This window comes from Eschrichtius robustus, chromosome X (assembly GCF_028021215.1).
Source record: "Eschrichtius robustus isolate mEscRob2 chromosome X, mEscRob2.pri, whole genome shotgun sequence".
Taxonomy (NCBI): domain Eukaryota; kingdom Metazoa; phylum Chordata; class Mammalia; order Artiodactyla; family Eschrichtiidae; genus Eschrichtius; species Eschrichtius robustus.
Window position 1 is genome coordinate 57,360,553 of NC_090845.1, and position 12,385 is coordinate 57,372,937.

A 12,385-nucleotide genomic window follows, 5' to 3' on the forward strand; every position below is an offset into this window, starting at 1 on the left:
AAACCATTTAATAGAAAGTGCTGTGGGGGTCCATGAGAGAGTGATTACTTCTGCTTGGAGGAGAGGATGAATGAAGGGGAAACTGGAGAAGGCAAAATAATGGTAGGTAGATATACATTGAGCCTTGAAGCTGAATAGCAGTGTGATAAAAGATAGGGATATAGTGGATGGGTGGACATTATAGGAGGAAGAAACAGCCTGAGAAAAGGCATTGTGTTGTGAAAGTGATTGGTGGGTTTGGAGATCAACGAATAGTCCAGCAGAGATAAATCATAAGTGAGATAGCATATCTTACCTGTGTCCCAAGATGGTTGTGAGGATGAATTCAGATAATATAGTTGAGGTGCTTATAAATACAAGACATTATGATGAAGTGCTGAGGGCACAATGGGCTTGGATGTCAGCCTGTCTCTCTGTAGAGCACTACCACCCAGAAACAACTCCATCTAGTTCACTCTCTCCCTCTTCCTCCTATCCTTAGGACATGTACAGTGGCCTGGTGGGACCCTTGGCCATCTGCCGAAAGGGCATCCTAGAGCCCAATGGAGGACGGCGTGACATGGACCGAGAATTTGCCTTGTTATTCTTGATTTTTGATGAGAACCAGTCTTGGTATCTAGAAGAGAATGTGGAAACTTATGGGCCCCAGGATCCAGGCCATGTTAACCTACAGGATGAGACTTTCTTGGAGAGCAATAAAATGCATGGTCTGTAGAAAAGAACCTAACCCTCTTCCAAAGAAGTCCCTACTGGCTGCATGGGGGTATCTGATAGGCACATCACAACCCAAGGGAGCATAATTTCTGAAAGAATAGGAAAGTGGAATGGGGACAAATTAGAAGAAATGTCTCCTACTACAGTATTATATATTTCATATATAAAATAGGTAATGTGGTCTACGTTAGTTCAAGTGCCCAGAAAGCAGGAAGCTGACTCTAAAATTGCTGTGGTGACACTAGCACATTTTAACATATTAGAGAAGGCAAGATGGACATTTATGACCCTCAATGTACCTGGTGGACTGGCTGATTAGGGCCTCTCTACTTAAAAATTCTGAGTTTAGTTTCGCAATATTATCTTATTTCCTTACCACTCTGGATCTGAGATCTGTTTTCTCAATAGATTCTAATATAGACAAATGAAGGACAGCTTATCCTTTCATCTATTTTTAAAACAAAGGTTCAATTTACAGATGGAAGGATTGGAGAGAGAGCCTCAGAGAGCAGCATACTGGGTTATATTACATACAAATAAGAGCTTCTTGATGCTCAAATGGATTTTGGAGGTAAATTGTGCACTCAAGCCTTCCTTTGTTCTAGAGATTTGTGTATCTTTAAAAAAATAGAGAAAATCTCAAAGAAGAGGGAGAATTTAAGTGCAGCAGACTGTATAAAGTGATTTCTCACTATCTCTTCTAGTGTAGTATTTCTTTGATTTGAGGATAAGTCGCAGCTTTGATAGTGACTCTACTGGAACTCAAAAGTAGTATCTCATTGTCACACAGATTCTAGCTATTTCCCCTTGATGGAAATATGAGCGATTCACATTGAATCCAGTGATTCTCAAACTTTACGAAATGAATTTTTTTTAGCTCCTTTCAAATCAGAGAAATAAATTGCCCGAAACCAAAATGGAAAGAGGACACAGATCTTGCTAGTGCAGGGGTTTAGCTAATGCTCATTTCCATCTGTTTGTTTATGTGTTTATTCATCCAAACTCTTCAGGAATCAATCTATCTACTTATCTATCAAGCATTTGTTGAAAACTCTCTGAGTGCCGGCACTAGAGAAAAAAAAAATAATGTTGGTGTCTGAGGGCAAACAAATAATACCATTTCCCTCACTTCCAGATTCCTGAACCAATTGAGAAAGAGGCAGGGATGCTTAAGGTCAAACGTGAACTTACTGAGAAAGCTAATTGGCAAACTGAATTTAGTTCTGCAGCAAAATGGGCTTACTAATACTCCCCCAACAATGGATAGATTTTTCATCCTGTCATTGATGTAGAGGGACAACAATACCCTCCTCCTTCACAGGGGCAAAATCTTCCCCATGATGGAATAACAAATCCATCTGCACCACTTTCTATGGTCAGACTGAGTTGAGCATATTTAGTCCCTTCTCTCAAATACAAAATTTGGCCAGAGTAAATAGACAGGCTATAAATGTTCCTTCCATTATTTCCTCTCTTGGGATGTAGAGTATAAATCATCTTCCCTCTGTGAGAAAATGAAAAGTGGGGGAGTGTATCCTGGGCATAGTCTTGACAGTGTGAATTAACATGGTGATGAGTGGTTTGTTGTCTTTAAAGCATAGGATGTGGCCTGGGAAGAGGCAGATGTTGAGTCCCATGTGTTAATATCATTTTAAATTCCAAGAATGTGACAGGTATTTTTTTTTAACATTTATTGTAGGCTCAGGTGTCTGCTGGGTGTTCTGAAGAATACAAGGAATATAGTATATACATTTATTTCCTGCCTAATAGAAACCAACAGCTTACTTGGGGATATAAAATTCCACAAATTAAAAGATAGGTAAATGTAGGAGGCAGTTTCTAGTGAGTTCCAAAGGGTGGTACAGACAGTACTGGAGGAGTTCAGATGTGGAAAAGGATGCAGGCAATGAGAGGTGCTGAGAGGTGCTAGATCAGGGAAGTATTATTAGAAGAGGTGAAGGTATGACTGGGCTTTGAAAAGATGGATAAAAGGTGGGAAAATTTCTGGGAGAGAAGATCAGAAACATGAGCAAGAACACAGAGAACATGAATATGGGGCCATATGGGGGGATGGTGAAAAAATCACCTTAATTGAAATAAATATGTTAGATAGTGGTGGATGAGTTTGGGAAGGTAGTTTGGGGTTGTATTTTGAAGGACCTTGTTGGCTGAGCTAAGGAGGCATGAACTTGATATTTTGGGCAGGAGGGAGCTATTAAAGTATTTTAAGCAGCAGAATAACATGATCATATTAGTTACTTAGAAAGACCACTCTTATAACACCAATGTGGAAGATAGACTGGAGAGGGACAAATGGAATAAAAATGAGAGAATTTAGGAGGGTATTGCTATCATCAGAGATGATAGGGATTAGCTCTAGGGTAGTGGCAGTGGTAAGTCAAAATGAGAGATATAAAATAGTTTTTCTTCTCTTACAGCCATTAATGGAAAGCTCTATGCCAACCTCAGGGGCCTTACCATGTACCAAGGAGAACGAGTGGCTTGGTACATGCTGGCCATGGGACAAGATATCGACCTACACACTGTCCATTTCCATGCAGAAAGCTTTCTCTATCGGGTGAGCTGGAAAGAAGGCTGAGTCCCTCAGACTGCTTTGATATCCATTAAGAAAGAAGAGAATAAAAAGAAACATGATAATAATCAGTTAAAAGAAGAAAGGTCTTGTACGTGGAGTATTGATCAGGGAATTCTAGTTTGGCTTTGTATCCCAAGGTCAATCATTGCCCTCCAGGCCTTAGCTTTCCCTTATGATATAGAAGAAATGAATGGCTCATTTATGGAATAAGGAGATTGAAGGAATAAATGTAATTGGGTCTCAGTCAGGGACTTGAGGTCCAGTAAGCAGTCATCCTGAATAAGAAATTTCAGAGTAGTGTCTCACAATCTCTGAAAGTTCTTAATCCATTCCTGAACTTCAATTCAGGACCTACCTGGGACAACATGTGGGTTTTGAAGAAGAAGATTTTGTCTTAGGGAAAGGGGTCAGAGTTGTAGGCATTAATGTGGACTTAAAGACTTAAAGTCCTGATAAAGGTGGTGGCATAGAGGAGAAACTAAATTGAGTTTCATTTCTAAAGTATATATGTGGATCCTTCCTAGGGGTCAAGGCTTAAGCCTGCTAAAAAGTATGGATATACTAGTTTTTAGCCCCCTAATGAAAGACTAAATGAACTTTACTTTGGAACACTTTAAGAAAAAGTAGGAGGAGAGAGTCTCCTCTGTTGAGTCAGTTTGTATGGGTGGGTTCACAGAGGAGATGGATAAGATGGAATCTTCAAGCTGTTCTCTGGTCTGTGAATCTTGAAGTTCCATGTCCCTGGTGTGGATACCCAAGCCTTTTAATTCCTATAAGCTCTGAGACTATCTCTACCCTTCACTTTCTCTCTCTCACCCACAATCTCTCTTGCAGAGTGGAGAGAGCTACCGGGCAGACGTGGTGGATCTGTTCCCAGGAACCTTTGAGGTTGTGGAGATGGTGACCAGCAACCCTGGGACATGGCTGCTTCACTGTCATGTTACTGACCATGTCCATGCTGGCATGGAGACTGTCTTTATGGTTTTGTCCCAAAGAGGTAAAGCCTAATTAGGCTATCTTCTAGCACTGTATCTAGCCTGTAAGAACCAGATAATCCAAGAAGTGACTTGCATCCGTCTTCTGATCCCAAGAAGACAGAACAGACCCCTTCTCGTGTTCTCCCAACCAATATTTCTCATTCCCTGTTGCTCCCCTGCTCATGCCCCCTCCGAATTTCTTTGATACTTGTTGAGCTCACATGAATTGACTCAGCCTGGCTGGGCTGTATGCATTGATGCTTAGTGTAGATTTGTTTCCTTTGAATATATTTAATTTTTATGTAAATTTATTATTTTAGAGTTTATTAGAGGTACTATTTCAAAGGAATCTTATTAATGAGTTCTTTTTTTATAAAAAGGAAAAATATAATTCTAACAGTCACCCCTTAATTGGTTTGTTTTGTGGGGATTGTCTAAGGCTGGAAAGAGATATTAGCCTTCAATTACAACTAATCCCAGACAGATGCTAACAAGGATGGAAAAAACTTTTTCTTTGTATTTGTTATATGGAGACGTAATAGCCAGGGTATTTTCTTTACCAATAAATCTTTGTTCATCACCAATAACATAGAAGAGTAGGCTGTGTTGAATTTTGTGTCTTTGGGCCATTAAAGGGTTGAGTCTCACTTCTTAAGCCTCTTAACCTGAATCCAGTACTCATCATTATCCCCCTTGCAAGAGGCTCAATAGAAACTCTTGGGACCCACATGAATCCAGAGAGGTTTTTTTTCTCCTGTTCTTTTTTTTTTTTAAGTCATGCTGTTTTGAAAACTGGTTATATTGAGGTAGGTATTCTGGGATTCCCAGCCATTGACATTCTGTCAGCAGGAATAGAAAGTGGGAAAATGTCTTTAGGCATTCAAACAGGGCTAGCAAACCAGGGTAGAAAATACAACTCTGCTCTTTACCCCCAGGGAGGGAGACGAATAATTGTACATTATGATTTCCTATATCTTTGGAAAACTTTGTTCTCTGGTAACACATACTGCTAGAATGTGTCTTCCAGTTACTACTATTAGTAGTACTATTCCCCACCACCCAGACAGGCACACATAATTCTTTGTTGTATTCTGTCAGTCCTTAGAATCAAAGTCAAGTGGTGAATTGATGTATCATCAAGATGCTATAGATCCAAAGCAACAGATTGTCTCCATATGTAGTAACGGGTCATGTCAAATATGGACCATCTAATAGATAAGAGACTGCATCAATACATATCATCAAGGAACTTCCATGAATAAGAATAGCTTACCTCTCTCTATAATAATGAGCCAGTCCATAAATTTTACCTATTTACCTTTTGTTTGTTTGACAGACTATGGTCTAATTTGATATTGTTCCAATCACATATAAGCTAACAGGCCAACCAGAGGGAAGAGTTGAAGACAGATAGGGAATAAAAGACTAATTGTTGGAAAGGGCTTCCTGGTGAAGAAGCAGGGGATGAAAGCCAGAGCTACAAAAAAATATTAGAGTGGGGTAAGGTCATTTTTTTCTACTAAAAGAAGAGAGAAAACAGAAAAAGACCAATGTGTAGGTTTGGGTGAGAGGCTTGACAAAAAGGTAGATATTTCTGTCTGATGGTCTGTGTTTCATCTGTGATGGAGGAGACAGAGTCATCTACTGAGGATGAAAGATAGGTGGTAGTGTAAGGGGCTTGAGAAGAGTGGGCAAAGTGGTTATGAAATAACCACTCTGGGTGGTGGGGAAAAAGTTACTCTGAGTGATGGAAAATAAATTAATTATTGCCAAGCAGCACTGAGGACTTAGTTGAAGTTGGGCCCAAAGGATACTGATCTTTACAATTGTGTGATGTTTCTCCACCAGCACTCATCATACCAGAAAAAAATACAAGGAAAGTATAGTTACTGGGGTTTCAGCAAATGATTATAACATTCCTGGTAAGTTAGTAGTTGAAGTGATAGACAATGGAGTCCAGCCTGGCCAGGAATGGAAGAAAAAAACAGGATGAAACTGGTGAGGTGAGAAAAATGGAAGTGTCCAGGAGGTCTTCATGAGAGGAGAAAATAACAGGTGAAATAGAATAAATAGCATTAGAACATGGAGAGAATAGGAGGCTGTTGTTAGATTTTAGACTTATGAGATGGAGCAATTCTGCATAATTAGTCCAATGTGACCATAAGAGTGGTTGATAGAGTTGGAGTATATTTGAAATTTGTTAGAGTTAAGAGGCCTAAAAACTGTGAGGCTTAAGTGTTGGATGGGTCAACACTCATGATGGGAATTGAAGACAAGAAAGACTGAGCCACGCACCAAAGACTTCCATGAATGAAGAGAACTGCTAGGTAACAGTGGCAAGAAGTGGTTGTGGTTTTTTAGCCAAATAATATAAGCCTCAAAAGTAATGGATCTTTGCAAAAAGGGGAGGAATAATAAATAATATCAAAGCAGCATTGAGAAGATAAAAAGGAAGTACAGTTCTCAGAAAAGAGCTCAGCCTCATTAAAGCAAGAAGAGGAAGAAGTATTCTAAAAAGGTTGAATATGTAGGGATGTAGGTTTGACAAAGAGCAGGGGCTTCCTGAAGGAAGACTGGGAAAAGGTGGCAAAAAGAGCAATAATGAGGATAAATTGCCAATAAATATGTAAATATTGGCAGAGGGGTGACTTACCCTTTGGACTCCTAAGCCTATGCTCTTGCTCATATTTTGTGTCACTGCTCAAAATCAAATCCACATACTAATACTGACTTTGATCACAAGATAGTTAATTCCAGTCACCTCCATTTTGCTTACTATATCACAGAGAGTTTCCTCCAACCAATGCTAACCTCCTACAACAAGCCTGTGGATAGGTAGGAAGAATAATAGGACTAACCTCTTTTTTCTTTTTCCTCCAGAACACTTAAGCACTACCACCATCATCTCTGAAGAGACTGGAAAAGGTAGGGAGAATGATACACAGATTGGGTAGTTATATATGTTGTGCATTTGGGGAAAAGTGCAGTGCCTCTAGAAGATGGGTTTCACATGGCTGAAAGATGGACCTCAATACTAGCAGAAAGCATCCTGAGATTTATTTAAGACTTCAGAAGCCAGGAATCTAAGGTTAAGCTTCCAGTTAAGCTTCCCTCAGCATGTTTATTCTCTCTGACCCCCATGCCCAACCTCCTGAGTTGAGGAAAATTGTCTCATCCTCAGTTGAAGGCTACTATCTTTTCCTCTTACTAATGTGTGAAGGGGAATAAAATTCAAGGTCTTGCTGAGTTGTGAATGAAGGTGCTATAGCACAGACATGAATTCCCCACAAGGATAGTGTGAAACTAGGACAAATGCCATTCAGTCTGCACCAGGTAATTATTCTTTCATCTATAGAATACTAAATAGTTGACTCTTTAGAACCATCCATTTCTGTCCTTCCAGAAAATAGAGATTCTTGTTCTATCCAGGCTGGGTTCAAATAATGCTTTCACTCTCTACCTCATTTGTACCTGAACTGAGAAAGATTCAGAAAGTTCTGAGAGGCTAGAATGGATGTTAGAGATCTTCAGTTTAGTCTGGAGGTTTTTCAGCTCTGTTTGGAAAGTTCCTAATGAAATAAGTATCTTATAAACAGTCAACCAGGGGAATAGGATATGTCCTGGAGGGTTAGGGAGAGGTAAGGTGAAGCAGAGAGAGCAGAGTGACATACCCATATGTATATGTATTTGTATATATATACACACATATATCTGTATATATACATATTTTGTGCATACATTTGTATATGCATTTGTATATATCAGTGTGTATATATATACATACATCCTCATAAGCTCTTGTCTGTTAAAAAGGTTCAACAGTGGGGAAAACCTCTCAAAACTGGTGGTCTACTAAAGCCCAATATTTTCTGCATGAGAAACTGAGAGATGGAAAGTGATTTTTCCAAGGTCACAAGAGAAGTAAGTGGTAGAATGTAAACTCAAAACCAGAATGTTTCCCAGCTTCCATTTGAACTCATTATATTTCATCTTCTCTCAGTTCTGTAAGAGTATTGATTCATCCAATTATACATTCATCAAACACATACTAACTGCCAGAGACACCACAAAAGTAAGACATAGTCACTATTTTCCAAGAGATTCATGTCTAAAAGTGGAATGAGACACAGAGACAATAATTGCAGTGCTGGATACTATATGTTATTTTTTTAAAGTGGGGAAACAATAATAACAACTGATCAATTATTGTACATTTGCTGTCTTCCAGGAGCTATGTTAAATATTTTATAAATATCAACTCACTCAAGCCTCACAATAAACCACTGAATTAAATATGGTTATTATCCCCATTTTATAAAAGAGGAGACTGAAATCCAGAAGTGACTTGGCCCAAGCAAGTAAATTGTGGGAGTACAAACAGTACAGGTACTCTGGGCACACAAAAGAAAGACCATTGTTAGTTATACAGCTGAATTGAAGAAAGCTTTGCTGAGACCTATAATGTTTAAGCTAGGGATAGAATGGTGAGGAAGAAGAAAGGGTGTTCAGGCAACTGGAGCAGCATGAGAAAGTCTTGGAAGCCTGAAAGAGGCTCACCCATTCTGCAGAACAAAGAATGAGTTGCTATCCCTGAAGATAGTAAATAAGAGTAGGCTAAGTTAGAATCTGATCATGAGAGTTGCAATGTCTGACTTGAGTCTGAGCTTTATTCCATAGGCTAATTGGAGATCATCAAAAGTTTGTATGCCAGGAACTAAGAAAATTAGATATTTCACCTAGAAAGATCAATGTGACATCAGTGTTATAATGACCCAAAGATGGGAGAGACCAGACAGCACAGAGGCAGGCTCTTGTCATGGTCCAATGGTCAAAGTGAGTATTGATAAGCTAGATAATTGAGTCAAACTGCTTCTCAGGAATTTCTACTTACTGCTCCCAGTTCTACCCTCTGGAACCACGCAAACAAATTCAATTCTTTTTTTTTTTTTTTTCTACATCACAGGCTTTTATATATTTAAAGAAATATGTCAAGGCCCTTCTCACTCTGAGTGTTAGCTCTTTCCATGGGGGGATTGGTGCCTCAATGCTTCCTAATGATTTTCTCAGCTATGACATTTTGTTACGCTGGTTCTCTGTAACCTCCGAATCTGTCATCACTGGCTGATCTTTTAAGGGATAAGGATAGTTCCTCTGTCCTATTTGGATGACCTTATTTCTCCTCTCCCAGAGTTGACTATAAAAGAAGACATTTTAGAGTATTCTCTATCCCAGGGTTCCCACTTTCCTCTTGTTCCATTTCAGTAGCAATCCCCAGTGACATTGGAGAAAGCAATGTGAGGATGCTGGGCATGCAGATCCCTGTAAAGGATATCGAGATACTGACTTCTGTCTTGATTGCCATGGGTGTCACTCTCCTGCTCATTGCTCTGGCTCTTGGTGGTGTGGTGTGGTACCAGCATCGGCAGAGAAAGCTACGGCGCAACAGGAGGTCCATCCTGGATGACAGCTTCAAGCTTCTGTCTCTCAAGCAATAACAGCTGGATCCTGGAACTGCACATCTGGAACACACTCCCAGCAGGCCATGGACTAACAGCTGACCTCACTGTCACTGTCAAAGGGGCATGGGTTTTAGAGAGGCAGAGGAGGGAATCAAACTCAAGAGAATATTTCTTCACTAATTTATTTACATGGAAATGATATGCTTTCTTTTTCTTTAGTTTCTTTACTCCACTTGGGCACCTGGGGCTAAGTGAGTCCCCTAGTATCTAATATCGCAAATTTCAACAGCTATATTATAATATCACCCACTGACACTTGGAAGGTCTGGAAATTTCTAAAAACTGACTCTTCTCACAAAGTAGATACCAAGAGTAAGTTTCACTGTTTAGGTTTCTACTGCTTTACAGGACCTAGGCAAGTTCAATTTGAACTGAGGCTAAGTGAGCTGTGATGATAATCCGAATCTAAACTAAGGACTAAGAACATAGGCATGATGGGGAATGGGTGGGGTGGGATTTTAAGATCTAAATTGTATTTTGATTCTTCTTGGCAGTGGACTATTTTGGTTAAGTGGGTAGATAGAATATTGTTGTCATGAGCAACTACAACCTTTGGAGGCAAAAGCTCCTCAGGAAGCCAGTACTCCAAGTTCTTGGCACAGTTGCACTGAAGGGAATGTTGAGTGTCCTCTCCATGTTTTAGTCAGAAAATCCTACACATTAAAGTGCTTGTTAGAACACCATAAAAGTGAACTTGCTGATTTTGATTGTCTCTGTGGCCTCTGGGAGGTTGTGACTGTTATTGAAAAAGAGAGCACGCAGCAAGACTGGTGGGGGTGACTAGTGTTGGGCATAGAATGGGTCTGCCTATCCTGTGTGGACCCTGCAGGTTTGTGTTTTGGAAGTGAAGAAGCTGCCCCAGAGGAAGCCTCAGAATCAGAGTGGTGGGTACCATCTTTTGACCCATAAGTGCCAAAAGTATTCTGAATGCTAAGAAAAGTTGCCAGAGGGAAATAGAGTGCTGAAACTAGGCTCAAACCTTTACACTGGGCAAGGAGAGGTGGGCACAGATCTAATGGGCTCTTTTGGTAGTTGGGGGTATGAGAGGTCTACTTGCAATTTTGAGGGCCTCTTTATAGGGTAGAGTCCTTCCTCTGGTAATTTAAAGCAATATTCCTTTGTCACTTACAAGTTCAAGCCTCTCTAAAACCTTGGTCAGAGAGCACAGACAAGACGCAGAGTAGGGATGGGATAAGATGGCCCATTCTTGCTATAGTATCCATAATACCATTTCACATGGCAAGTGGAGAATGGAAGAGCCATCAGGGACAGTTAAAATAATAACTGAAATGCATAGTGCTTTACACTTTACAAAGCATCTAATACCTGATTGCATTCTACTTCCCTTAGTTCTATCAGGGTGATACTTTGTTTTACCTTTTAGTAAACAAATGATTATAGAGAGTAAGTGATTTTACCCCAGGCCATTCAGCTAAAAATTGAGTGGGGATTCAAGCCTTCATCTATTCCACTCCAAATACCTGCTTCATCCTTCTATATCATGGAAACTCCACTAATCTCCATCATTTGTTACCCATATTGAATCCAACTTTCCTTTTCCTGTCTTTCCAGCAAAACTGTCTGCCTAGTTAGCAACACTTTGCAGATTAACTGTAGAAACCCACAAAGCTGGTGTTCAGTTACTAAATAATGTTGAAAGTTGGAGGGTAAAACACAGGCCAGAGCCCATCATTCATCTTGGTTTATTGTGGTCAATGGCTCTGTGGAGAGCTTTACTGGAAGTCTCAGAAACATATCAGGGCGTGGGGTAGGGAGAAGATTTGGATTATTAGTGATAAAATCAAATGAGAGTATTTAAACCATTGCATAATCAATGCACTTAACAGCAGAACTCTGTTGGTGTATTGTTAAAGTGAAGGTTATTGAAAACTCAGTGCACTCTGGGGACTCTACTCAATTATTGTAATTTGTATGCAAATGGAAGGTGGTCTCAGTCACGAATCTGAGACAAGGAGAAGTAGGTGAGATGGGGATACGTTTCTTCTGAATGTGTAACCCTGCTCCTGATTGGGAAATGTAAGCTCAAGCCCATGTATTACAGAAAAGTATGCATTTTTGTAGTGGGTGTGCTCCCTTTGGGGATGTAGGAGATGTTTTTGACAATTAAGTGGCACTTCCATCCATTCAATTGCTCAAGTCAGAAATCCCCAAAGTAAGCCTTGCTTGTTTTTCCTCCAAAATATCTTTAATTTACTCATCTGTTTCTATCTTCCTTGCTACCACCCCAGACTAAAGCACAACCATCTGTTACCAGGACTTGTGTAGTAGCCTCCTGCTTATATCCTTACATTCACTCCAGCCTCCTACAATTGATTCTCCATGCAGAAAAGTGATGTTTGAAAAACATAAATTGGACTTCCAGTTTAGATGAGCTGCCATAGGTTCATGTCTCTCTGGAGATAAATAAACCTTGGAGGTAATTTAAAAAGACAACAATAGAAGGACTCAAAAAGATAGAGAAGAGGAAGGCAGCCTGAAGAAGAACAGAGAAACATAGCAACAAAGCATCTTCTTAACACCTAACCTAGAAGAATGCAGCCCAAAGTCAAAAAGGAGTC

The 12,385-nt window shown here is 39.9% G+C and overlaps 1 protein-coding gene across 6 annotated transcripts in view; it reads left to right on the top strand.

The window, feature by feature from the left end:
- Nucleotides 1-10,242, top strand: part of HEPH (hephaestin) — an 80,436-nt gene extending 70,194 nt beyond the window's left edge. For 3 of the 6 annotated variants that reach the window (XM_068533846.1, XM_068533843.1, XM_068533845.1), the window contains exons 17-21: nucleotides 482-707; nucleotides 3,153-3,292; nucleotides 4,145-4,307; nucleotides 7,168-7,212; nucleotides 9,550-10,242. In XM_068533846.1, coding sequence (XP_068389947.1) covers nucleotides 482-707; nucleotides 3,153-3,292; nucleotides 4,145-4,307; nucleotides 7,168-7,212; nucleotides 9,550-9,782 — 807 coding nt within the window. In that variant the 3' untranslated portion in view covers nucleotides 9,783-10,242. The remainder of the gene's footprint in view (nucleotides 1-481; nucleotides 708-3,152; nucleotides 3,293-4,144; nucleotides 4,308-7,167; nucleotides 7,213-9,549) is intronic. The other 3 variants (XM_068533844.1, XM_068533847.1, XM_068533848.1) reach the window with 3 other exon arrangements.
- Nucleotides 10,243-12,385: the final 2,143 nt, after the last annotated feature.